Genomic DNA, 27,678 nt, shown 5'->3' with positions numbered 1-27,678 from the left:
TAAAATTATTGATGCAGTCCTTAAAATGACTCCTTAAATTTACTTACAGTATTATTATTTAAACCTTTAAAAAAAGCATGTTAATATATTTACATTTCATTTTAAAATTAAAATGGACTAAAATTCCATTTAATTACAGGGAAATTACACCCTTAGTTGCATGATGTATTATAAAGTGGTACCTACCTTTAAAAAAAACAAGACAGCAAACAACCTCTACACACAAAGAAAGTGGTACATTTTAATGGGAACACATTCATGTTTTTATTGAATAAAATACTCAATACAGCTGGTGTTACTGTTTCTCCCTGTATGTACATCCAAAGCAGTGCAGCAGATCTTGTTCAGCGCACCTGCATGCTCCAGTCACTCTCTAAAGCAACCGCTTTAGCAAGCTTTAAGACGCCCAGCTGGGTCTTAATCAACCACTCTGATGTGATAAGGCATATTAGTTCATTAGCAGTGTAGCCATGTGCCTACAGTGTAAAAATGTCTCAATACTGTCTGGAACAGATATATTACTAAGATTTATCATATAAGGACAAAGTGTTTGCACATGTTTATTCTGCAATAAATATTGAGCATATATATGTATATAGAACACAATGTCAAATGTACAGGGATGTAAGTTAAAGTAAATATTTCCAAAGAGGAAGGGTTTTGTGCATTTTGTGGGCATGAGTGTGAGTGAGTATTAAGCTGCTGAACTTAAAAGGGTTGTGCACGAATTACATCCCAGGTGTACTTCCAGCTCACATACATACAAACCCTACTTTACTAGAGAATATTTACAGCTTCCTCTTTCTGCACGTCTCTATCCAGGAATTTAAAGCTCCCAGTATCAAAACACAGCCACGTAACGTGTCAAATGTCATGTTTCAATATATAATATATCATATAATATTCAGCTTATAGATCTATTTTTTTTCCATAAAGAGTATAAAACACAGCTGAAGATGGTGACACAAGATAGGTAGCATTTATGACGTCAGGATCTGATTGGCTGAGACTGTGTGACCTCATGTCACAGTTACATGGAGTCAAAGTCATGGTCGTTGGGATCGATGATCTCAGGAGTCATGACTCTGCCCATGAAGAGGATGGACCCTGGAGGAAGACAAAAACAAAAACGTATCCCTTATATGTACCAGCTTACTTAAAATATGTATTTTGTAGGTGATGCATAGACGCACAAACCACAGATTACTCGTATTTTCCACACAGAGATTAACGCACCTGTTCTCCTGTTTCTGATAATGAAGAAGAATGGGTGATCAGCCATGACCTGTGGGTACAGGACCAGAGTCCTGGTCAGGGCAATCATTCCTAAGACACGGGGAAATAAAAATAAAAAAAAAACATCAACATTTATACACAACAAAATGCCATGCATTTAGTCATGTGTGGACTAAAACACAAAAATATACCTGAACCAACAGCTCCCTCTGCCCCCTCCTCTGTCACCTCCAGGTAGGCCTTCTGCACCGCTTTCCCAATGTACAGATCCTCAACATCTGGATAATGTACACAGAAAAAACACAGCACATCGCCTTTTCTTTATAAGATGTATGCATATCTATGCTGAGGTCTAGAATATATCCTGTTACTGACTGAATCAGGATTGCAAGCCAAACATATGGGTCACATCAAGTCACAAGCATTGGTTAGAAACTATTCTTTAGCCAATGATTGCTTTTTAACATTGCCCCCAGTTATCTACCAGCCTGTCTGAACAGAGCGTGTCCTCTGAGTAGATATTTGGCTGAGGAAGTGTTAGCAAGTGCAAGATGTGCCCGAATTCAGTACTGCCTACTCTGTTTCACTATACATCACCAACTCCACCTGATAAGAACAAGCGGTCTTGAGCTAGATTGATAATCCTGAGGGAAACTGACATTATAAAGTTGTTTCAAATATTAAGTAGTTATCAATTTAGCTGAATATTACTTATGTGTCCACGTTATTTACCCTGACATATTTATGTCCCTATTTCTTTGCCTCTGTGGATCTACCTGTCTCACTCTGTGCATCTATTTTTAACAGATGACGTGACAGCTCTGACCTGCCCACTCAGTGCCAGTTACCTTGGTTACCTTGGAAAGTACTGAAGGCTATTTCACTGCTCCCCAGAAGAACAAGTATTAAATGTTACATACTGAAGCGTTTTAGAAGTTTATGCGCTTCATTTTTATGCCTCACCTGTCATGGCAGAGAGATCAGCATTGTTGGTGAAGATGTTCTTTATTCCCAGTTCCTGCAGAGTGTCCTTCAGATCGATCTTCTGCTCCACCTTAAACCTGAACAGGTGAGGTTTGACTTAGAGTTGAGTTTGGGATTCAAAAAGGGGACTATATAATGTAAATGGTCTAAAGGCGCAAAGGTGACAGATGAAGCTAGCGAAACATACCACAACATAAGTGAGAGGTGGTGAGTGGACTTGCACATATATAAAAGTCTCACCTCGGTAGGTAGACTTCCACCTTCTGTCGTTTGACATTGTTAGCCCACTCCTCCAGCAGCGGCGCTTTAATGATGGGCTCCAGGGAGGCCAGAGGTACTTCCTGCCGAGGAAGAACGATCATCATGGACATGTCCTCTCCCTCGTAGGGCATTTCCAACACCTGGTACACACCGCCGGCCTCCTGTGAGCCGTCACTGAATTCGCCTGATAGGGAGGAAACATACAAATCTGTGGGTATTGATGGATATATGCAAAAGCTTGCACGCTCATATTGTATGTGCTGGTGGCCCCCTGTAATGGGTTTGTGAAGTTCACTGAGGAGGAACATTTACAAATGGAAGCACGCTGAGGCGCAATGATTGGCTGTATTGATTACAGAGTGCGTGTGGTCATTTCCCCCAATGCTTTAATTAAAAACCACTGACGCTTAACTTCAAAGGCTTTGCTTACACTTTGTGTGAAAATGGATTACATCCATTGTATACTGTATGTAGTCGCCTAGTACTAACAGCACCCTGTTGAAAGCCCAAGAAAAATTCAGTTATGCAGTGAAAGTGAGTGTGTTTGACTATGTCTTTCAGTTAAATGCCCCCCCCCCCCGCCGCACAAATATGATCATGACTTTCTGCAGGTGGAAATTAAACCAAGTAAGCCTGTAAAGTATAGCGGTAAAAAACAATAGTGAAACAAAAACACCTCAGTTTATATCAATAAAGATGTGTAGCTGCATAGCAGAGACCACCCTCACTAACTTCTAATGCACACCCAGTCATTTTGTTTTATAAGCCTGAAATATGACAGAAATTGGCTTCAGGGGTAATTCCTAGTAGGCTTTTAAGGGGTAAAGAGTTCAATCTGAACATGCTGCTTAGATTTTGGAGTATAAGATAAAGTCTATGAAGAATTTGATCCCATTCTTTGCACACAAATCTTCTTTTGAAGCTGCTTTAAAGGGGAAAATTACAACAAAAAGACTGAACACCCTTCATTAAGTGAGCATTCTTGCTGTTAGGGAAGCAGCCACACAGCAGATAATGTGGCCTCCCGAAACATTTTACTTAACCAATATGATTTCGCTTCATAATGCACAATCACACTCTGTGGATCGTGCTGCAGAAAGCAACCATTTCCCTAAGGACCTGTCCTTGTTTTGCAGCTCTCAAATACGCCATATCCACACCCATTCACACATGCACAAATTTCCTTGATCCTGTGTATGTGAGCATGTGTGAATGTAGGTGTGCGCGAGCATCCTCGCTGCAGTCGTACACAGACGGGACCAAAATAACTGAAATGCACCAGCGTTTGCAGCAGAGCCATAAGACTGTGATGCGACTGTTTTTGGCAGTACGGCACATTAAGAAGGATGCGGAAGAAACAGACGAGAGTCAGTCACATGTAACAGCACAGCAGACAAACTGCAGGGTTCTGTGCAGTATTGCATCTCCCAGCAAAACAGAAATTTACCGTGTACAGTACATCTAAGCTCTGGAACTTAAAGACAGCATAGATCCAGAGAATAAACCAATGGCACCTACGTCGATTTAGTTACATAATAACTAAACTGTAACATCACAACTTGGTTACAAAAAAATTACTACTGCATTGTGCAAAACAGTGTGCATGTTGGAACTTAATGACAAAGACTTAATAACAGAAGTCAAAAAGTCTAATCAGATTTCTGCAGATCATTACATTTAAGCAAAAAAAAAAAAAAAAAAGGAATATAAAAGTTTGGGTTACTTGAATGGTATTAGAACTAGACACAGATAAAACATCCTCCAGAGGCTAACAGAAAAGAAAAAAGGACATATGCTGAACAACAAAAAAAAAAAAAGAAAAGAAATCAACACACTTAAAAAGAAAACAAAGCAAAAGCCTCCCTTTATTTGTACCTTCAAAACTAATATAGTAGCGCACAGCTTAGCACAGACTGTGACAATTAAGTGCTGATATTTCTGACACGAAAAGCTTTCAAAACCTCCACTAAGTTGAAAAGACATACCAGCGGTGTCTGTGCGAGTGAACAGAATTTTAACCGAGCTGAAAACAGGAGCCTATTTCAGGGAATAACACTCGACATGACATATGAATATTTTACAACAAAGATTAACATTTTACATAACCTCAGGAAATATGAGCTGAAAATCAAGGCCTGCGGAGAAAATGCCACGAGTACAAATCTAAAACTGCAAACACACACACATACACTGTTCTTTCCTACCATAGTAGAAGTCTCCCTGCTGGTACATCATGAGTGTCTGGACTTCAGAGCCGTCATCTCTGCTGAAGGAAAAGGTCCTGGTGTTCTCCGGCCTGAACTGGTTTTTCCAGGAGCCTCTGAAATAAACTGCGTTCACCAGGGTCAGACGGGTCACGCTGCTGAAGTCATCGGCTGAGAGCAGAGCCCGGATTTTACCTGGAGGGAGCGATTTGTACGCTTTGTTTAAAACACCTTGGTTTCCATTAGCGCTAAGATAGCCCCCTACTGAGGTGGTTTTTAGCATGTGGATGCAATTACACAAAAACCAAGGTGTTGCAACTGCTTTGACAATGTACCATGTCAGCAGCTCATAATCGGATTGTTGTTGTCTGAAGAAGAAGGTGCACGCATACACCATGCTCTTGGTTAGCAACGTGCATGGAGGCTACTACCATTGCTGTATGTTTAAATCCATTACTCCAGACTCCTAAACATCAGGCAGATTTTAACAGAGGATAGCTGTATATCTATCAGTATGCATTCATTCAGTCTCTTTAACAGCATCCCCACTTTTTCCCTCTCTCTGTAACTTACTGTCGGTGTGATTCTCCACCCATTTGTTGATCTGCTCAGCCACGGCAGACGATTCGCTGAAGTCAACCGTTTCCACGTCAGCTCGGAAGTACTTCTTCATCAAATGCAGAAACTCTGGGTTAAAGGTGACATCTTCCTGCAAAAACAGGCTGTTGGCAAATCGGATCACATAGTGGCTGTCATCATCCAACAGGGCCGCTGTCAGGTTCTGGAGCAAGGAGAACTCGACACCTGGAGAACAAAAGGACAGACACACGTTCTTACTTTAGACATTATTTAAAAGCTTTGAGCATCACATGTGCTGTTATACAAGATCATTTGAAAAAATACATATTCTAAAAATCCAAGATTTTTTAAAATTTGTCCGACCCATAGAGGGCAGTTTTCCTCTTTGCACCAGTCCATCTTAAAAACGCTTCATCACAGAGAAAATGGAGGCATTTTAAAAATCTTTTTACCAACAACGGTTCCTGTGAGTTACACTACAAAACCTTATTTATTTTAAATGCGATGTCTGAAGGTCCACAGATCATAGCCTATCAATATCACTTCATCTCTTGTGTCCAGGTCCTCTGAATCTTTTAATTCTATTATGTACTATAACGAATAAAACCCCCAAATTACTTTATCTTATTTTGACAAATTTTCTCCTTAAATTATTGATCCAATCTTTCCGGTGAACCTCTCCCCATCCCCCACCCAGGGGAGGCTATGACTCAGTCGGTGGAGCGGGTCGTCCACTATTTGGAGGGTCAGTGGTTTGATCCATGCCTTCTCCAGCAACGCGATAGATTAGCGACCTGTCCAGGGTGTACCCCGCCTCTCGCCCTATGACAGGTGGGACAGGCTCCAGCCTTCCCCTGTGACCCTGAATTGGATAAGCGGAAGAAAATGGATGGATGGACGGGAAGACACTGAACCCAGAGTTACCTCCGATCCATCCATCAGAGTGTAAATGAATGTTAGGTTCAAAGAACGCATAAATGGTTGACTGAGGCTTGTAGTAAGAGCTTTGAGTGGTAACATAGAGTAAAAAAACAACTTCAGCTTATAAATAATATTCTATTCTATAATATATTATTTTTGCACCATAGCAATAGATATACAATACAATATATAACTGTTTCAATCGTTCATGTGTATAAAGGTGTATAAGAGAAGGAGAGCCCCTGAATCCTACTCCTCTTGTGTAAAGAAATACATTTGCATTTGTTGTGTCAAAGACTCATCTCCACTCACTTACTCCTGACCTTGACGTGTGTGTGAACTGCTGCTTATAAACACGTTTCACCTGGCAGCAGATGGCTGAATCCGACAGCCTGTCGTATCTCCTCTAGTGAAGCCCCCCTGGCTCCCAGCTCCACCATGCCCAGGGCCACGGCCACGCTCAGCGGGGAGAAAATGATGTTGTCTTGACCCCCTGCTGCCTGCAGCCTTTGGTACAGTCTGACCGAGAACTCTGATGTAGTGTCCTCTGGAATGTCAGCCGCACGGCAACCGTAGCCCGGCAACAGGATGGAGAGGAGGAGGAGCGGGGACAAAACGTCCAGGATCAACATCGCAGCACAGACCACAGAGGGCTGAGTGAAAGAGGGCGGGTATGCAGTGGATTGAAAGAAAAAGAAAGATGAGAAATTTATTATGAAGATTGAGAGAACGGTGGGATAAGAGGAGCAAGGTAGAAGGAAAAAAGAAGGAGAGGCAATTAAGTTGAACAATATGTTTGAAATATAGATGGAGAGAGCCAAAGATATATGGAAGGATGGAAAAAAGGAGGATGCAGACATATAGATGAGAGAAAATTATTAGGAATAAGAAATGTGGTCAAAAGTAGAGTTTAGATGGGACAGAGAGGCAAAGGTAGAGACAACAACACGCAGGAGAGATAATGTGATAAAGCAAAAAAGATTATTGAGCGGGGGAGATGAAGGACAAGAGGATTTTTGGAAGAGACAGACAGAGATGAAAGACACAGTAGAGATGTAGGATGATGAATAGGACGAGAGAGAGTTAGAAAACATCTGTCAATCAACCAGTCTGCCCATTTTAATTTTACAGGGGAATAAAAAAAAAATACATGTATACAAATACTCACTGTGCCAAATTCCCTCCTCCTTAAATCACAGTAAAGTACTGTCAGCTAGACATCGCATGCACTGTAATCTACAAAAACACTTCCTTACTCTAGAAAAATGTTTTATACTATGATGTTACTGTAACATTCAGTGTAACAGTCAGAGCTGAGGTGCTACAGGAAGTTTATACCTGCTTCTAAATTAAATCGACCAAAAGCGCTATAAGAAGCAGTAGGACTCTTGCAAAGGTAATGTATCATTATCCTAAGATGTACAGTAGATATCATGATGTTCAGTGTTACATGGTAGCAGAAGTCATCCGAGAAATGGAAAAATACTGTTAAAATGTATGAAAAAGAACAAAAGAGGCCATGACACATACAGTACATGTGTGAAGCTGACTACAGCGAGTACTGCTATTCAGAGCACATCCGCTAAATGAACTTCTAAATATTTCATGGCCATTCTTATCATCTTGAGTAAAATCAGCTTCTTTCCTTTAAAACATGCTTTGCTCTGTGCGTTTTGAAGGTTTCTGATGTGAACGGGCAATTTTCTTTCCGTTTGTGGAGAGTAAGTGACTTGGAAAAAGGCCTTTACCTTCCCCTCATCCTCCATCCTTCCCCTTATCTTGCCATGCCAACAGTTCTGGCCCTCTTTTCCCCTCTTGCTCTTATCCATATTTAATCCTGTCCTCACCACTCCTTTCCTCTCTCCCTCTCTCTTTACATCCCCAGATTGATGGGGAGTATGCGCACACACACACACACACACACACACACACACACACACACTAACTGTGGCGCTCTTGTTGCCAAGCAACATTGTTTTTTGCTGGCCAAACAGAAAAAAAAAATCGAGTGATCATTTCCATAAACATGGAGGAAGTTATCAGGTGCAGGGCGCGTGAGATAGAGAGCATTTGTTTTGCTGTTTGTCTCTCTGTTGTGCTGTTACTATTATAGGTTGTATAAAGGGTTCAATTAGCAGCCCGGCTGGAATCTGCTGGCTGCACGTGCGAGATGGCAGGTGTTGGTGGTGACAATGTACCTGAGTGTCAACAGCATAAACAATGGGCAGCAGCCAGAAAATTAGTGCCCCACTCTGCTGCATCCTGTTCTTTCCTCTGCTCTGCTCTGGCATGTGGCAAACAATCTACCTTCCTGAAATGAACCGGTCCAGCCCTGCTACACTGTTATATGCACTTTACTGTATCTGCTGCATGCTTCATGTACCACAGTCCTCCACTGTGATCCAACAGCTACCTGATCACAGTGGATCAACATGTTCCTGTAATACTATTTCTTTTACTCACAATCTGACGGTAAAAACAGCTCACAGAGGGGGGAAAAGGAAAAAAGAGTAACTTTTCTTTGGTTTAGAAAAATAAAAAGAACACAAGCGTTCTTTTAAAAGATTTAAACCATCAAAAGAAGAAAGAGGCAGAGAAGAGAGTGAGTTTCACAGAAAAGGAAAATCAGAGAGTACTGAAAGACTTAAATAATGGAAATAAATGAACAAAAATCGCTAGCCTCAACCTTCAAGTAACACCCCAGATTAAACCAGTACAGTTGAACGTGCCTGCTTATATTTTACACCGTACTGTTGCTCTCATTCCTGTTGCAAATTGCACACCACCACATGTCACTTCCTTCTCAGGTGACAGTCGAGAACTTGTCTTGTACTCTGGCATTGCAGGGACCATGAAGCCTGGTGGATTTGCATCCATCAGTCTGAGCAAATGGAAATTTATTTGACTTTCCAATTTTCCTTCACACGCAGTCACCTCCAGAATCCCTTGTCACTTACACTTTGCTCTCCATGTAACCAAGTAATACACTCAGAGGAGACTTTATTAGGTACACCTGTTCAGCCAATCACATGGCAGCAACTCAATGCATTTAGGCATGCAGACACAATATTAATTGGTTAGGTGTTTGCAGTTTTAGTATACAATCTGATTGCCTTGATCATATTTAAAATATCACAGTTGCCAGCTGAGAGTCAATGAATTAACCATTAGCTGACCCTAAAAAGACACTGCTGATTGCCTGTGTAACCAAAGCCTAATACAGCTCATTATAGTGTCCCAACGCTCCCAAACCTATTAAAAACCCATCAACGAGCCACACAATCATATCCAGTAACATGCTGCTTCACTAAAGTCAACATGGACATGGTTGTTTACTTATTTTGTCTCAATACCACACGCACTGTCACCCTAGAGCAAGAAACACATATTAGTCCACAGCTAAAAATAGTCCCCAGCCGATTCACAATTTACTCCTATTTAAGCAACCTTTGCCCAGCGGGTTTGAAGAATGTGACTTTTTGCTTTTTGTTTTACATTTTCAGTTAAAACGAATGTGCTCCAGGCCGACATGCACACTGACAGGCTGTTGGTTTGTGTGCTTTCATTGGATTTGGTGACAGTGACTCTACCATTATCCTTTAATGTTTTCATTCATTATGGTCAACAAATGCAGAGTGAAAACACCAAAATGTGAAAAGAAATAAATGCATTAAACTAGCTGTATATAAACGGTGGGTACGGCCTTGAACATCAACTTCAAATAGACTTAAAAAAAAAAAAAAAAAAAGATTAAATGACTCCTTGAAGGCTCGACGCTGATGTATTTGTTAATTACACCATTCGTTACATGCACACCTGTTCTCAGATATCATGCTGTAAGTCTGACACTACAGAGAGCAGAGAAGTCCAGAGAAAGTATAAGGGGCCGAGGGAAAGGAGGGGGCGGCTGGCACAGATGTAAATGGAGATAATGTTCCTGACCTTCTGAGCTGTGGGAGCTGAACTTTCCTCAGACAGTCAGCCTTGTTTTCTGTAAGGAAAGATCCAGCCATGCAGTAAAGTCGGGGAAAGCAGTGTAGAGTGCAATTGTGCGCGCACCTCATTGTGTGTGTGTCTGCATACAAGTGTGCATGTGTGAGTGGATAATAACACCATGGGTGGCTGGCTTTTTACTTGTAACATCGACACCATTCTGACCTTTTTCGGCTGAGGATCCCACACTCTTCCATTTTAACCACTGACGACTATGAGACCAACTTCGGCACTGATCTTCTCAAGTGGGTCTCCCAGCATGCCACCCAGGTAATCCAGGAAAGACAACACCCAGCTACACATAATGTCCTCTCGTGACTGAAAGAACCTAATATGTCAGAAAATCCTTTATGGTTTAAGTTGCAAGACTTTAATCCTGATAACTGAATTAATTCTGTGCAATTAAACTCTGTGGCCTTTAAAGGCAGCCTTTAATCTCTCAGTGTAATCCTAATTCTCAGACAAAACAGATCGGCAGTTGACATTTCCACAATTAAAGCATGACGTCACCCAAAATCACAGCACGTAGGTTAATCCTTACTGCCATTTAAACCCAACACCTTGAGGTGGCACGCTTCGGAGACCGGAGGAATTTATTAAACATGAACATCCTCATTCACTGTTCAAATCCACACACACACACACACGTTTCCACATGCAATTCCAAGACAAGGTTTCTACGGCAACTACAAGTGATGGACATTTTTCATTTTGCCAGGAGACAAGTCCTCAGATTTTTTTTCCCTCTACCCTCTCTTTCTCCTTCTGTTTAGGCAGATATACATTTTATGAATCTGTTCAGCAATTTCGGTCTTCACTAACCTCGTCTCTTTGCAAGAACTCTGCGCACCAGTTACAGTTCTGTCACATAAAACTGTTTGGTACAAACACACACACACACACACACGCACGCACGCACGCACGCACACACGCACTGACTGCAGCTGGTTATTTTGCAAAAACAAGGAAAACTTCTGCTGTTTTTCTCCACTTTTCCCTGGAAACAAGGAGCTGCAGCAAAGTCCTCCAACTGTGCCTCCTGCTTAGGCACGCTTCAAATCTCAGCACTCTACTTCACTTTGGCTCCAAGTACACTCCAAACTGCTGAAGCTTTGACAAGTTCTGTGAAAATGCTAACAACCCGTTTCATCAAGGCCTATTCCTTGGGGGGGGACTGCAGAGAATGATGTCTATGATCATCTGTGGCCCAGAAAAACCTTGAATTTCTGCAACGGATGATCTGTTTAGACTGGCAGGGGCGATCTGGTGTGATTTGGGGCGATTGTGGCTCAAGAGTTGGGAGTTCGCCTTGTAATCGGAAGGTTGCCGGTTCGAGCCCCGGCTTGGACAGTCTCGGTCGTTGTGTCCTTGGGCAAGACACTTCACCCGTTGCCTACTGGTGGTGGTCAGTGGGCCCGGTGGCGCCTCTGTCAGTGCGCCCCAGTGTGGCTGTGGTTACAATGTAGCTTGCCATCACCAGTGTGCGAATGTGTGTGTGAATGGGTGGATGACTGGTTGTGTAAAGCACTTTGGGGTCCTTAGGGACTAGTAAAAGCGCTATACAAATACAGGCCATTTCACCATGAATATGTTTAGCTTATAAAGGCCTTTGCAGTATGGAGATAATGGCGTCTGATTATCATTCATGAATTTAAACTTTTCCCTAGAGGTGCCATAGAAGCTGCAGTTTACATGGATTTGAATTAAGCCAGATGCCAAAAGAAGCATGCATGCCCGCATTAAAAACAATTACACTTCCATAGAACGGGCATCATTAATCTTAAACCGCTCGTGTCTCTGTGAGCGTCTATTTTGCCAGCTTAATGAGTACCTGTTGCTCAACCGCTCATGTGAAGAATCCCAAGGACAAGGAAATATTTACATAGGGAGGGCTGCAATAAAGCCCACTGCTGGTGGAGCCCATTGCAGTCAAAGAGCACTAAACTCCTGTGGTGAGGGAAGAGACTTCCATTACAGCGCACAATAAATTTCATCCAATTCATCAATCAAACTGTCTGGTCTGCTCACGCCCCCTGCTCCCATCTAACCAAGCAGCTAACTGCAGCTAAATGGCTGCAAAGATGTTATCTAAAGAAGCCCTTTCAGGGACCCAACCCTTCAAACCACAATCATCTTCCTTGCAAAAGTACATGCTCACCTCTGTTTACTTAAAATGAATGCAGCAGAAAATGTTAAAGCACTCACAAAAGAATAATGTGCAATGGATGAAACAAAACAGCAAAAATTTTATATGATGGGAGTTATTTAATATTCAAAGGAATGATAACACAAAAAGCTGCTACAATTTAATGACTCAGACTTCTTTTATCACCAGGTGGTATACATTAGTGGCAACATGATGCTAAAATGGGGTAAAGTAAAAGACAGTGACACGAACCAAATCACAAAAATCCCAGCTAACGTGCACAATATTTTAAATTAGTTAGGATTTAGCTCAAATTAACAGGAACACTAAAATCCAAATAGCAGCTCGGTTCTATTCTGTGCAATTCTTTCGTTTAGCTTTTGAAAGGGAGTGAAAAAAAAAAAAATCATCTTCTCTCCAACAACTTTGGGATTAACTCGTTTATAGCTTTTAATTTAGAAAGGGGCCATTTTAATGAATTAAGTTTTCTCAATCACATGAAATTGTAATCGAGCGTGAAATGTGTTACAGATTGTTATTCTTTCTGTAACTAAGAAGTGAACAGAAGATTTGTGCTGTATTACACAGGGATACAGAGGAGAGGAAAACTCTGTTTCCACAGGCTCAGGACTGATTACCTAAATCTGTCTGCTGCTTTTATAGCATTATTATTAGTGAAGGATGGGTTATGTATGATTGAGAGTGCAAGCCACAATGATGACACAGCAGTCGGTGCTGTAGCAACACCTTATTAGTCACTGTTATTTAGTAACTGTTAAACAAAGCTGATTGCACCTACTTATGCTTAAGTTTGGTTAAGCACCACTCTAATTCTGGCCCTGCAGTTCACAACCATTCCCGTGGTACTTTTGTTTGCCATGTGATTGAATGTAGCCTGTGCATGGCTAATGTCAGAACATTAGCTTATCCAGTGCCTTGTTAGTAATGACACACTGTGCTATTGAAGCTGCCTGGAGTCCCAAGATGCTCACTGCACACTCCACAGAGGGCAAACAGAGGTTAACAACTCTTTATTAATCCCTGCTAACAGAGACATCCAGAGGGAGAAGCACATACACAGACACACACTCACAGAGAGGTACAAGGACCGTTTTTTGGTAGAAAATTAGCAAAAGAGGAGAAGACACAAATAAAAACAGACAGACAAATATGATTGTGGCAGGAGGTGTACTGAGGAGCTGCATGGAGGTAGCTTAGCAGCACTGACTCTGAGCCAGTCATATCTCACGGCCCCCTGCACGGCATGGCAAGATGGTTGACTGCTCCCCACGCTCTGTCCTGGCACACCAAACAGTGTCTCTTTTTCTTCGTCCATATCAGGACACACACACACACACACACACACACACCCCCCCCCCCCCCCTCTGGTGCTGTGGGAGCACATTTAGAAGGTTTGAGTTGTAATTGGATCGGCCTTTATTTGGGGTCAGCGGTAAAAGTGAAAAGACTGGAGGCTTTTTCAAATGGTCTACAGCATAGGAAAGGTCACTATCAACTAGTCCTGTGGGGGAAGCGTACACATACAGTCACGTTCGTAAGTGTTTGGACAACGACACGATTTTTGTGCAGCTTTGGGACTGTGCATTGCTACAGTGTATTTTAAATAAAACGTTCAGGATGTAAGTGAAGGTCAGACTTTCAACAAAAATACTCTATTAGCTGTTTATGGATTACAGCCGTTCTTATCCACCGTCGCCGATTTTCAGGGAGTCCAAAGTAAATTGGACAATTTCCTGACAAGCAGTTTCATGGTTAGGTGAGGCGTGCTCCCTAATTATTTTATTACAAATTAAGAAAATGAGAAATCTAGAGTTGATTCGATAGCATTTGGTAACTTTTCAGTGGAATATTAAATATAATAAACAATGAATGCACTGAGCAGCTCAGCAGCATTAAAAGGTCTGAAAGACCACAGAAGACAACTATGATGACAGATTTATTTCTATGGTTAGGTTAAGCATCTTCACAACATCTAACCAAGTCAAGAACATTCTTGAAGAGGTCGGACTGTCACTGTCAAAGTCTACAATCAAGAGACTCCTTTAAGAATGTAAATACAGAGTTTACAACAACCTGCAAACCTCTGGTTACACTGAAGAACAAGAGGGCCAGACTGGACTTTACCAGAAAATATCTGAAACAGCCTACACAGCTCTGGAGATTATTCTTTGGACAGATGAAACCGAGATGAACTTGTACCAGAATGATGAGAAGAGAATGGTATGGAGAAGGAAGGAAATGCATATTATCTGTCAAACAACGCAATGTTATGACATGGGTCTATATGGCTTCCAGTGGAGCTGGGCAGCTATTGTTTATTGATGAGGTGACGCTATACTCTCTGCTCAGATTCAGCTAAATGCTGCAAAACTGATTGGACAGCGCTTCACAATATAAATTGATAATGATCCAAAGCAAAAGCAGTCCAGGGGTTTTTTTTAAGGCAGTGAAACTGGATATTCTTCAATGGTCAGGTCAGGCACAACAGTGCAGCTTTTAGTTACTGAAGGCGGTACAGGCCTGGCATCTCAAGGGAAACTGAAGCATTTGATGACTGCAAGGGATTTTTACAATTATATTAGTTTGTCTTATTATCATCTTGTAATCTCTGGAAAAAAAAAAAGTCGAAATTTCAACACATTTAATGCAACTTAAAAAAAAAAAATGCTTTGAAAGTCTGCACTTTAATCCCATATTGATGGCTTGATTTACAAAACAAGGCAAAACTACAAAAAAAACATGCGTCGTTGTCCAAATACTTACAGACCTAGCAGTGCCCGTATATCTGGGGTGGTAACAGAGATAAGAAAAAAGAGACAAGGCAGGTGATCCTCAATAAAAAGCTGTGACGAGGCTGCCGAGAGGCAGAGTGATAATGAAGGTTTCGAAACTGTTAGCTTGCAGGTGTAAACATTTAGGGAATAAATTAAACTGATTTTGAGTTAAAGTCTTCTGACTACAGATGTAAAAAAAAAGAAAAAGAAAAAAAAAAAAGAAAAGAAGCTGGGCAATGCGAAAATCTTGTTTTTTTTTTTTTTTTGTTTTGTTTGTTTTTTTTCCAGAGGAGACACATGATAGCAGGAAATGCACAGGTGCATTCATGACGGCTGCATTCAAGCCAGGTGAGGTCATGCATCCTGTGTCTACACTTAGTACCTGCTGAACAGCTAGTGGTGCAAAAGCAGCAGTCTACTTTGTGAGTAGTATGTGTTTTGCATATAGATTGGGTTATCAAATGACTGTCACCATTTTATTTTCCTCCTCAGATAGATCTTCTACTTGCACTCATCCTCTCTCCTCTACACTTTGCATCACAAATCAATCAACAGATCAGTTCCAGGGTACAAGTGTATAAACACAGGTACGTATTACACTTGTTAAATGAAACAAAATAATTTGTTAAAAACCCTTTAATTGTATGCAATACTCACACTTGCAGATAAACACACAATTTTTAAATCGTTTACAAATTTTTAAAAGCATACCTCAGTATTTTAGGTAGCTTTAGGTGTTAAGATCCTCTATGTTTTCAATGCTTTCCAACATGGATGCATTTAATTTGGGATGCCAGCTTTTGGCAGCTTTGCTACCTAAATCTAAGATGAGCTATTTCCGTTGTTTTGACGTCTTCCCCTCACCTGACCGCTTTCTCTTGGAATATTTCTGCTCCCTCATCCTCAGATCTGTCCAAATAGAAGCTAAATATCCTGTGTATTTGCTGCCGCTGAGCACACTCGGGACAAACCTGCGGCTTGAAAGCGTATATGCAGGTAGCGTGCTTCGGTTTGTGAGTTTATTTTACGCAGAACAAAAAAGGCAGAAGAAAGACCACACAAGTGCACTGCATGCACAGTGTGCTCAGTAACTGTGGGGCGAAGACACGTACTGCAGAACACAGATGTTAAACTTCTTCTTATGGTTCACACGGCAGCACATAGCAAGCTTGGTCCCAGCTTGAGGAAACAGAGTATCTTACTTACTGCTCCTTATTCTCGCAGCCACACGTGTAGCTGACAGATGCACGTCAGCAGTCCTGCACACATACAGATTTGTAAGGTTCTTGTTAGCATTCGCACACACAAGCAATCACAGCTCGGCGTGCTGTGCCGTTCAAACCCAGGCACTTACTTTTCCCTCCTCTCTCATTTTGTTTCGCTAGGACGATTTGAAAGACATTTAATTATTGAAATGCAATTAATGCAGTACTCTGTGGGAAAAGAGAGAACACACACGCACACACACATGTATGCTAGCGCTGAAACCGTAGGCAGGCACAGGGGGGGCAAACAGCAGGCTATCAGCGGGGATTAACCAGTGATTCAAATCCATATGGGATTAATACATTGAGATTATGACCTAAAAGGATACTCTGTTTTCCTGTTTCCCTAAATGAGGATTTAGAAAAGTCACTGTTTTAGTGGCAGAGATAAGCAGATGTGAGAGGTGGATTGAGAGAATGAGACATGAGAGAGGAACGCTGAAATATTTATTGCGGACTTTTGCTTTGCTACTCACATAAATGCCACATAGAATAGGTGATATCATGAGAAAAATAACCAAAAAAAAAAAAAATCATAAATGTTTTAGTGCAATCTAATCATACTGCAATAATTCCATCTTTTACTGCAATGTTTGACCAGATTTTTCCGTCTTTCTTTTGTCCACTGCTATTTAACATAAATAAAACAGACAGTAGGTATACATTTGACTTATCGATGGCCATCAAAGCCATCATGTACACACACATTCATATACAGAGATCTGCATTAAAGGAATAACAAGTGGTGTGTATGTGTGTTACTGTGGGGTAGGGATAAGGCAGGACCAAGCTACTACAATCTGCCTCGTTATTTCACACACATTCACTCAATGCGCCTTTGCCTATATTTCAAGGACAAGAGCCCCAACACATCGACTGAAGCTGATTTCAGTTCAAAAACAAAAAACAAACAAACAAACAAAAAAAAAAAAAAACCCATACAAGAACTACAACAATTTAACCATGCACCACCGATGAAAATTAAATAGCCCTGGGTAGTGGACACACGGGTAACGGCTTTAATCAGTGTGGGCTTGGGAAAAAATACGTTTGGCTCCAATGTGCGTCTCCACCCGCCCCCCCTATTAAAAGCCCACACATGTTGATTACAGCAATCATAATCCTTTTACACTCGTCCATAAAATGCCCCATTACACCTACTCATTCCTGACAGCTTAATAAACAGAAATTCCAGTGGAAAAACTCAGAAATATCACATTCTTCTGTTATCGTGCAAAAGCTGAGCACTTACGGTTTTCTTATCTCAATATGGTTCACATAAATCAGCACCGGCGTTGTGACTGAACCATAGATATGTATTTATATGTATTATTGCCAGAAACGGTTCTTACCGATAAAGGGCGTACGGTTGGTTGGGATGGAAGGATGAATAAGTGCGGTCTCTCTCTTTGCTGCTCTCCTCCGCAGCTCACTGTTTCTTCGTTTGCCGCAGACCCCGCCCACTCCACGCCGATTGGTCCAATGAGCGTTGATCAAAGAGTTTAGGCGTGAGGTGAAATAGTAACTGTCTCCAGCTTCCTTGTATGTCTGTGAATCCGTAAAGCTTCAAGTTACTCTCATTCCAAACATATTTTTTGACCATTCTGACGACAGCCTCTTGATTATTTTATGAAATAGCAAAGATGTATCACATCTCTCTCTCTCTGTTTTGTTTCTTTGTTTGTAAAAGCTAACCTCCAGCTTAATAATGGTCCTGGAGGTTAGCGGTTAGCACAGTTTCCCTAGCAAACAACGTTCTGCAGTAACGCACAATGCTAATAATTGTTAACAGCCGCATCCTGTCAGTATTAACGTACCTTTAATTAAGCCTGGTATTTCTGCGCAACTGACGATATTTTAGCTTTTTGGCAGCGAACTCTCTTGACCGTCGTGAAAACCGTTAATTTTGTTCTTCTGATAGCTAGCTACCTTATCATTCGTGTCATGTTAATTGTAGACGCGTAGACACAAATCTTAACTGTAGACGCATATACACATTCATATCAATATTATATTATGTTTTCTTAAACATGGTTAAAATGTGTGCGCTCATACCGCAGATAATATTCGTCTCATACTCGACTTAAGGGTTAAAAATCCATTACCTGTACCTACCTGGGAATTGAAGTCTATTTCGGTGTCCCCGGCAATAACGAAACATTGAGGGCGTCCATAGGAAGAACTACAAACAGCCTGGAGCGACGCCAACGGGCAGCTCCCAACACCGCCCAACCTGGCTCTCGTCTGCACTTTTATTAGACAATAAAACTTCCTGAACGAGACGTAACCCAAAACAAGACGGGAAGATAACTCAACAACACGTCCCCGCCTTCATTCAGCTTTATTTAGTCGCACTTCATAAGGAGGCAACTGGAGTGCTAACAGAACAGATTGAATCACCTGCTCTCGAAGCTGCTGTTCTAACGTTAGTTCGTTACCTATAGACGTGATTTGCTGTTTTCCGGTCAACGGTCCGCCGCTTCTCTCATCACTGGCAACCATCTTTTATCAGGTAAGGCTGGTACCGAAAGTTTGAGCTCTTTGGATTTTATTTTTAATGTAGTTTGGCGTGCCTGCTAACCACCACATAAACTGGTAAAAGACCTGTGATGGAGCTGAGAAGCAGGGCAACCTCAAATATAGTGACTACTACAGCGAGGTCGGTACCCTTTCAGAAAAGGGCAAAATAAGGGAGTTCAAAACAAACAAAAAAAATTATAATACTTTGATTTATAAATGTCAATAGTGAGTTATGACCGTAACCTTTTCAGAGCAATACGCCTCTCTTTGATCCAAGGGTCATTTCACAGAGAACTCTAAAACAAACAAACCACCCCGGTGGTTTTAAACGGCCCCAGATATTCATGCTGCTCTGAACACTTTTTTGTTATTCTCCCCCCTTTTTTATTTCCAGGAAGAGCTACATTAGTCTATGCAAATGACTCAGAAGGGGCTGTAATAACCTTTTGTCCTGGCATACACTGAATGATTGGTCTGCATTCCATATATCTGTGCCAAATGCTACCATTACCTCTCTGTCTTGGCCTGCACTAAGATTTGCCACACCTTAGTCATTTATGGTTCAGGGAAGTAACAGAGTCTGCAGTGTTACCTTTTTTGGCACATGTAATTGTATATGACGTATCCCTTATAACTAGAAACCAGTGCAATCCTTCCTGTAACCATGGCTGTTGTAAACACTGATTAAACCTCCGTTTAAAATCCTTATCAGATATAATAATGTCACACTGGACCTGTTTACAGTTTTACTCTCTATGCACGAGAGAGTGCCAAAGGGCAGAACCAAGCATCTGATAAACCTAAGAGCACTCTCAGTTATGGCAGAAAGTCACAGGGTGACGACTTGTCTCGCTCTTGTTTCATTCACCCGTGTGAATAGTGAGCTCGTATAAAAAGGCCTTATTTAATTAGGGATTTGTTGTACGAATGGAGATTGTCACATAGAGCCAATGTAGGTGAGCAAAAACTGGTCCTGTGAATTCCTGTGTCACCAACAGTAAAAGAGACAGAATACAGGCCTGCAAAAGAGGATGTGCTGGATCTTCCTCTTGTTATTATTTATGACTAACCTGGTCTGGGGGGGGAAAACAAGCTTAAAAACCAATACCAAGGTCGTATATTTATCACACCGCCTTGCTTTATTGCGGCAGTCATTTTCAGAAGAGCGTGGTTTTCTGGTACAGGTGTGACTCGTGCCTGTTTTGTCGGCATTGCACCCAGTGGAGCAGTAAAGCACAGTCTTTTAAGTGGTGTGGCTGTTATGGAATGATCATATCTGTGACTGAAAGACTTTCTTGGAAGAAGTAAACATGGGGTTTGATCTTGTTTAATTGCACAAAAATTTATAGAATTAGAGTGCTCCAGTTGAAATTTTGTGGAACCAGTTCTCTACCTCCTCACTACAATAGAGACATGTTTAAACAGGATAAATTTAGCCTGGTTGTAAACATGGATCATTTTATTTATTTATCTAGTTTTTTTTTTTTTTAATCCCTTACACAGTTGTTTTTGTCAACTACCATCCATCTTTCCCTGCTTGTTCTCCCATCGTGCTCTTTTCTTCTTTAGATCCTTGTCTGCTCCCATTCTGTCAGTCTTCATGACTGATTGAATGCAGTGAAACCGGCATCAGTGGACGAGTGCACGCACAGGGGTCCATCGATTGGTCAAGGATGACCATGGGAGACATGAAGAATGATGCAGCTGCTGCCTCACTGGCTCCGATGGCTCTCTACACCGTGATGTTTCCTGTTTTTAAGGAGGTAAAGAATAAAAAAAAAAAAAAGAGTTTGTGACCTTAGAAGAAAATTGGAATGAGACTTTCGGTAAATAGTCAGTTCAAGCTGGGGTTGTATTTAACTGTGGAAAGGCTTTTGTGTGAGGTTGCAGAGTTGATGGTGTAGCCGAATAGCAATACGGAAACGGTAGTGTTAACAAGAACAAGTGGTGGAGAATGAGCGGTAATGAGAAGTGAGCAGGCTGCTACTATTCATGTTGTTCAGCTGATGGTAAATCTGAGTGACTGTCAGTATCTCTGAAGGGGTTTTTTTATCCATGTGAAGCATCTCTGTGTATCACACCTGCACGATTACAGGTTACACTTTTCCATTGTCTTTTTTTCTTTTCTTTTGTTATCATTAAAGACCCAGAAAAGGAGTTGAAAACAGTTTTTAAAATGGGGAATTTATCTGTTTCCCAACAGCCATTTTGTCTTGATATTCACTCACCAGATAATTCATCAGATACACTTTGACACAAAGAATTAAGGCAGTTCTGAAGACATAGATTCAACAAGATCATGGAAACACCCATAAGGGGAATCTCCCATTGCAGCACCTCCTGAAGGTGTTCTATTTGATTAACTTCTATTTCTTGTGGAGGCCATTCAAGTACAGAGAACTTATGGTCATGTTCAAGTAACATGGTGTGCTATCCTGGTGGAAGTAACTATCAGAAGATGGGTACACTGTGGTTACAAAGAGATGGACCTGGGCACCAACAATACTCAGGTAGGCTGTAGGCTGTGGGGTTTAAACAATGTTAGTTGGGACATGGAGACAAACTTTTTTGGTTGTATACCGCAGAACTGGTCTAAAAATGATACATGTCTGTTAAGAGCTTTAATTGTTGCAAGTAAGAAAGGTATAACTAAGAAAGGGTCCTTGCAAGATATACCGACCTTGTCATTATGGTAGAGATTTATAGGATGGAGGAGGTAACAGCTTATGTCAGTGACAGAGTGTGTTGGTTCCGTTTGTGTTGGGATAAGTGGGTCCTATATGCCAATACTCATAAGCCGGATCTTCTCCTCAAAGCTTGAAACCACCAACCTAGCTAATTGGTCACTCCCGACTGTTTTTTGTTGTTGTTGTTGTTGTTGTTGTTGTTTTTTTTTCTCTTTCTCTTTTTCTTTTTCTTTCATTTTGTTTTTCCCTTGTAAATTGTGTTAATTAATGCCTGTAATCACCTTCGTGAAGTAATAGTTTAGAAATAAAGAATTAAAAAAAACAAAAAAACAATGTTAGTTGGTACCAAGGGTGCTAATATCCACCAGCCTGAACTGTTGATACAGGGGAGGGTGGATCCATGCTTTCATGTTGTTCTGACCCTACCATCCAAATGTGGTAGCAGAAATTGAGACTCATCAAAGCAGGCAACATTTTTTCTCCAATCTGATGTTGACCAGTTTTGTGTGAACTGGAGCCTCAGTTTCCTGTTCTTAGCTGACAGGAGTAGTACCCAGTGTGGTCTTCTGCTGTGTAGCACATCTGCTTCAAGGTTTGTTGTTTTGCTCTTCTGCACACCTTTTAATAAGTGCTTATGAGTTATTGTTGAGTTCCCTTTAGCTCAAAGCAATCTGGTCAGTGTCCTCTGACACAAACAAGGCAGTTTTTGCCCAGAAACTGCCACTCACTGGATATGTCTTATTTCTTTCTTTTTTTGGCGTGGGAGCTGGGGAGGGGGGGGGAATTTTCTGTAAACCTTAGAGATTGTTGTTTGGGAAAATGTCAGTAGATCAGCAGTTTCTGAAATACTTAGACCGCCTTTTCTGGGAACAATTATCATGCTATAGTCAAAGTCTCCTAAATTACCTTTCTTTCCTCATTCTGATGCTCAGTTTGAACTTCAGCAAGTCATCTTGGCCAAGTCTTCATGTCTCAATGCAATGAGTTGCTGTTATGTGATTGGCTGATTAGACACTTGCATTATCGAGCAGTTTAATGAGAGTATCTAATAAAGTGGCTGGTAAGCGTTTAAGGTCGTTTAATGAAGGTTCTGTTTTGTTTAAGGCAAGGTCAGTAACACCTGTATTTACCTGCACCTTTAAGCTAGCTCAAAATTAATGCTGTCCATCCCACGGACTTATCTCAAATCTCGTGGTGATAGATCCTTCTCTGTGGCAGGTCCCAGACTTTGGAATAGTCTCCCCCTAATTATTAAATCTGCACAAACACAATTTAAATCATTACTAAAGACACATTTTTATGCCCTGGCTTTTAACACACTATGACCCAAGCATTTTTGTCTTATTTGAAATAGTTTTAGTTATTGTTTTAATTCTTTTATTGTCCTATTATTGTTTTATAATGTTATTATTGCTTTTTAATGCCATTTTTATATTGTTAAGCACTTTGTGCAGCATCGACTGTTTGAAATGTGCTATATAAATAAACTTGACCTTGACCTTAAGCCCAACAAGGCTGCTTTTGTTTGCAAAAAATAATCAAACATATTAAATAAAATCTTTCAGCTCTTTACATTATTTTTCAGTCGTTGAACTGAAAAAAAAGCAGTCAAAAGCCCCAATATCAGCTAATAGCCATGTTTCACTGATATATTGGTGCGCTGCTGTTTTTTATTTGCCCATTATCATGTCTTTCATTTATGTCTTTTGTTATTTAGCATTTGCTTGTGGACTTCTGAGTATTAAGGGGAGGAATTTGTGGTAAATAAAGAGGAATTAAAACAATGTACATGTAAACATAACAAAAATTTAAAACCCATTTTGTTTTTTGGGGTTTTTTAAAAAAAAAATTATTATTATTATTATTTTTTAAGCAAATTACTGGGTAACACAAACCTACTCGGCAGTTATCCCCTGGCTTAAATTGGTTTCTGCAACTTGCTAATTTCAGCTTTTGTCACTCCTGATTGCTCTCATTGTTTTTCTGCTGTGCTTTCAAGGTGTTATTGTTTACAGTATGAAATTATCTTATTGAAAAACTATCGATTTCACGGTGCGCAAACCAACAAGCAGCGATCTGGAGCTGAAGAAGCAAAGACCTGCCTAATGCCAAAATATCAGCTCAGAGAAACTGAATGTACTTCGATTCTTTCGAGGTTAACAATAGAATCCAATTCAGTCCACACGGATTTTCACATCTCAGCATCACGGTGTCCTCTTTTAACACGGTGGGATCCTTAGCTTTCATGTACTTTTTACAGAATTACATTTCAGCACAGACAAAAGGCCATGGTAAGAGCTAAGCTGTGTGAGTGTTAGTTTTACCGCTGGCTTATTCTTGTGTGTTTGTGTATTACAACTTGCAGTTGGAGAAGATCAATTTATCAGCAGCGCAGACCTTGAGAACAGCTTTTATAAAGGTAAAGTTTTCTCTTAAAGTTTGTTTGCTTGCATTTCATGGACAAAACTGCCATCCTTCTTGTATCGACTCTGCCTGTACCCTTCACTTTGTAAATCCTCTTTACAGCAGCTTAGTGATTTATAACTTTGATTATAGTTTTATTTTCGCAAAACACCAAGGGTGACTGTGAGTCCTCAGCAGCTGCATGTTTGTGTGTCTCAAGGCAGAGAAGGAGACCCCGGGCCTTACCCAGGACGTTGTTGTCAAAATATTGGAAAAGAAGAAGTTAAAAATTAACTATAACGAGTCTCTGCTTCGCATGGCTGGAGATGATATGCAGGGTAGGTTTGGTTTCTTTTATTTGGTGTTTTTTTTTTTTTTTTTTGTTTTGTTTTGTTTTGTTTTTTGTACTCTGCTGTAGACCAGAATGTGCACTTAAAGATGAAAGCTGTGGGAATACCAACTTGGTTTTTCTTTGGTTTCTGTGACGGCCCAGTCCTGTGCTGCTGCAGCACAGATATCCACTGGGGGGAGCTGTTTCCACACAAATCAACCCCTCTGTCTGCTTTCAGTTGTTCCCTTGTTTCTGTCTGTAATTGAATTCCTTGTGCCGAGTGTACAGTGATTGATGGTAGTAATGAATTCACACACACACACACACACACACACACACACACACACACACACACACACTGGATGAATTTTAAATGTACCTCCTGCATGGCACATCCCAAGTTCTACCTTAATCCGGCTTTTCACTTAACAAACTCAACACGTTACTGTCCCTAACATGTGTGTGTTTTTGTGTGTGTGTGTGAGTGCACACGCATGTACACATACTCCTGATGCTGTGTTCATTTTTCACACTTGCACTGTAGACATAGGTTTTTAACACGTCACCAATATTAATTTCATGAGTTCTGCCGACTGCTGACGTGCCCATTGCTGCGAGGAGTTTGAGCTCTGTCTTTTGTTCTCTTCCTCTCGGTGTTTTTCAGAGTTGATGATTGACAGGAAAGAGCCAGAGTTCCAGGAGCTGAACGAGAGGGCCCGAGCTCTGAAACACATCCTAAGCACCCTGCCTGATGAGATCAATGACCGAATGGGCTTGCTACATACCATCAAGTAAGACAGCTGTGTGTGTGAATGTGCACGTGTGTTGCAGTGTGACGTAAATCAGGTTCACTACTACGTGCAAAATTTCGATCAGATTAAGTGATTAAAGTAGCAGAAAGCAAGCCCTTTTGACTTACAACATCTTGATGGTTGATTAAAAGTGAAAGAGTTGGCTTTTAGTAACTGTTCTCCAATTAATATTTCATTATATGCACTAAGACGCTGCCTGGCATTACATAGCTCTCATTTCTTTTATTCCAACTGGCCAACCGGAGCATGTCTTTGTTTCTAAGCCGTAAGATTCCTTTCAAAGGTTGAGCAGTGTGCACAGCAGTGATGGCGAAACTATTAACGTCCCTGTCCGCCGCACTGCACGCACGCTATAGAGAGAAAGTGAGAGATGTTTCATCTTCTTGGCCCACTTTGCCATTATTTTGATGGAATTCAATACTCTTAGTGAGTCAGTGCTTAAGTTACTTACCCAGCGGAGGGCTTAGAAATAAAATCAATTCAAAGGGAATGCTAAGAAATTAAAGTTATGAAACGGCAGATTTCAAGTGCATGCGAGGGGAGAGGGAGCGAGAGAGAGAAAGAGAGTTGAAGGTGAGAGCGTGTTTGTGAGAACAGGGGGAAGAAAGGGGAGACAACGAGCTGGATCAAAGGACTGTAGTTTCAGGGTATCAGTGCCTGATAAAAACAGACAGATTTGAAGATTTCTCTATATTTTTTTTTTTTCTTTCTAACATGGACTCACTTGTGCGTGTCATCCGCAGAGATGTTGCCAGTGCCATCAAGGAGCTGCTAAACACTGTTAATACTGTCTTAAGGAAATACCAACATCAGAACAGACGGGTAAGTGGATACATTAGTAAGTTTAAGAAAAAAAAAAAGTGCCTGTGCGCACAAACACAGTTGCTGTGAAATAAGTGGAGCTGAAAGGCTGTCTGTATTTATTGGTTAGGTAGTGGAACAGCAGAAGAAAGAGTTTGTGAAATACTCCAAGAGCTTCAGTGACACTCTCAAAACCTACTTCAAAGATGGAAAGTAAGACACTGTTTCTAGTGTATTTTTTTACCCCTTTTCTTTTTTTTTCTCCATCACATCTTCAACCTTTTCTCATTCGTGTCCGCACACATAGCCACCAACGCATTCACTAGTCGTACACACCCACCCACGCCTGCACGCCTTGCCTGTTTGCATAGACGCTCACGCGCACACCCACTGTCACCCATGTAAATGGTGGTTGTTTGATCACAGGCCCGCTACCATCAAATCCACCAATGCTGAATAATTCCCTTGACCCACTTCCTGTGGATCCATCCTGGCTTGTGTTCTCTGAAGCCTGACATTCTCTATTCCAGCCAGATCAAAGTGTTCCCCGGATCAATCCTAATATTGTTGCCACGCTTTTCTGGGTTTTTTTTCTCCCCGTGTGAGTGACACGTGTGTCCTTGTCTTTCTGTTCCGGTTGTTTCCAGAGCAGTAAATGTGTTTGTCAGCGCCAACCAGCTCACCCACCAAATCAACATGATAATGCGGGCCTTCAAGACTGGCGGCCCAGCGGCGGCGGCCCGAGAAGACGCGAAGAACAGACGCGCGCAGACACAGGAGAAGCGTTTTCATTAGAGGACAGGCGAAACAAGGCTTTTTATTTGTAAAGGTGTTTTATTATTTTTTTTGGGGGGGGCTGTATAATTTATAATTCTGTGGCTCTGAGGGGAGATCAGGTAGTTTCGAGTTTCAAAGCACGTCAGGCTGACAGTAATTGCTGGGGATTTTTTTTACTCTTTAATGTTGTTCTTTTATCAGATTCTTAAGTCAATATTTTCTACGCTCCCCTCTGCATTTTCCACTCTGTTCAGATCATGTCAGTGTTTCCCTTGTCCTTAAAAGTTTGGCAATTGCATATAAGTCCTTAAAAGTTATCATTTTGGCAATTACTAATATCCAGCCAATACAGTTTGTAGTCATTTGTAATTTGATTGATTTGCCAAAGACCAAGATGCCATCTTTAAATGTTTTGTTTTTTGTTATTTTGTTCTGACCAAAAGCCCACTGATTCTAACCCTTTTTCTTTAGCTCCCCATAGGTATTATCTATATGTGCCATGTGTATATACATGTATACTTAACTGGACTTCTCTCGCTGTCTTGTATTTTAATGTTTCCAGCTAGAGCGTTACTGCTCCAAAGCTGCAGATTTCAATTCATTTCAAATGAGTGACGACTTAACCTTCACATGTTTACGCAGATGTCTCTGATTATGAACATATTGTCTCTTTGTCACCTTCTGTTCAACTCCTACTCTGTAGTTTTCATGACGTTTTCAAGGCCAGTGAAAATAAAATGAAGGGACCTGAACTTCTTTGAGAACTCTTAAAGAAGTCATGACGAGTTAAACCACTTTTCTTCTTCTTCTTCCTCTTGCAAATTAAAGAGTTCTGACGTGTGAGAAAGATTTTTCCAAAAGTGGGTCTCTCTTCAGATTTGTATTGTTGTATGAGAGTGCTTCATTTTCGCTCAGTTGCCCTTGCGTTCTCTTTTCTTCGACTGCGCCTCTTTCCTCCCAGAA

The 27,678-nt window shown here is 41.0% G+C and overlaps 2 protein-coding genes across 3 annotated transcripts; one reads left to right on the top strand and one right to left on the bottom strand.

Annotated features, from left to right (window-relative positions):
• Nucleotides 1-239: 239 nt before the first annotated feature.
• Nucleotides 240-18,669, bottom strand: serpini1 (serpin peptidase inhibitor, clade I (neuroserpin), member 1). 2 transcript variants are annotated; one of them, XM_085245453.1, is made up of 10 exons: nt 18,500-18,669; nt 17,737-17,932; nt 6,550-6,838; nt 5,259-5,489; nt 4,686-4,880; nt 2,461-2,665; nt 2,200-2,297; nt 1,428-1,514; nt 1,237-1,326; nt 240-1,107 (listed from the first exon to the last, which is right to left on the bottom strand). In XM_085245453.1, exons 3-10 carry the CDS (start codon nt 6,815-6,817, stop codon nt 1,031-1,033), a joined length of 1,251 nt encoding a protein of 416 aa, XP_085101579.1. In that variant the 5' UTR covers nt 6,818-6,838; nt 17,737-17,932; nt 18,500-18,669; the 3' UTR covers nt 240-1,030. The 2 variants fall into 2 exon arrangements, with proteins under 2 accessions (XP_085101579.1, XP_085101580.1); XM_085245454.1 differs by lacking the exon at nt 18,500-18,669 and adding an exon at nt 18,202-18,328.
• Nucleotides 18,670-18,755: 86 nt separating this feature from the next.
• On the top strand, nt 18,756-27,575 carry pdcd10a (programmed cell death 10a). Its single transcript, XM_085245456.1, has 8 exons — nt 18,756-18,896; nt 20,474-20,667; nt 23,957-24,010; nt 24,215-24,332; nt 24,990-25,116; nt 25,881-25,959; nt 26,069-26,151; nt 26,586-27,575. Exons 2-8 carry the CDS (start codon nt 20,578-20,580, stop codon nt 26,731-26,733), a joined length of 699 nt encoding a protein of 232 aa, XP_085101582.1. The 5' UTR covers nt 18,756-18,896; nt 20,474-20,577; the 3' UTR covers nt 26,734-27,575.
• The last annotated feature ends 103 nt before the right edge of the window (nt 27,576-27,678 follow it).

The sequence above is a fragment of the Mchenga conophoros genome, linkage group LG14 (genome assembly GCF_057382185.1).
Source record: "Mchenga conophoros isolate Kocher_MC1m ecotype Shallow Benthic linkage group LG14, M_conophoros_male_GT1.1, whole genome shotgun sequence".
Taxonomy (NCBI): domain Eukaryota; kingdom Metazoa; phylum Chordata; class Actinopteri; order Cichliformes; family Cichlidae; genus Mchenga; species Mchenga conophoros.
The sequence above is the reverse complement of the archived record's forward strand: the minus strand, read 5'-3'. Positions and strand labels throughout refer to the sequence as shown.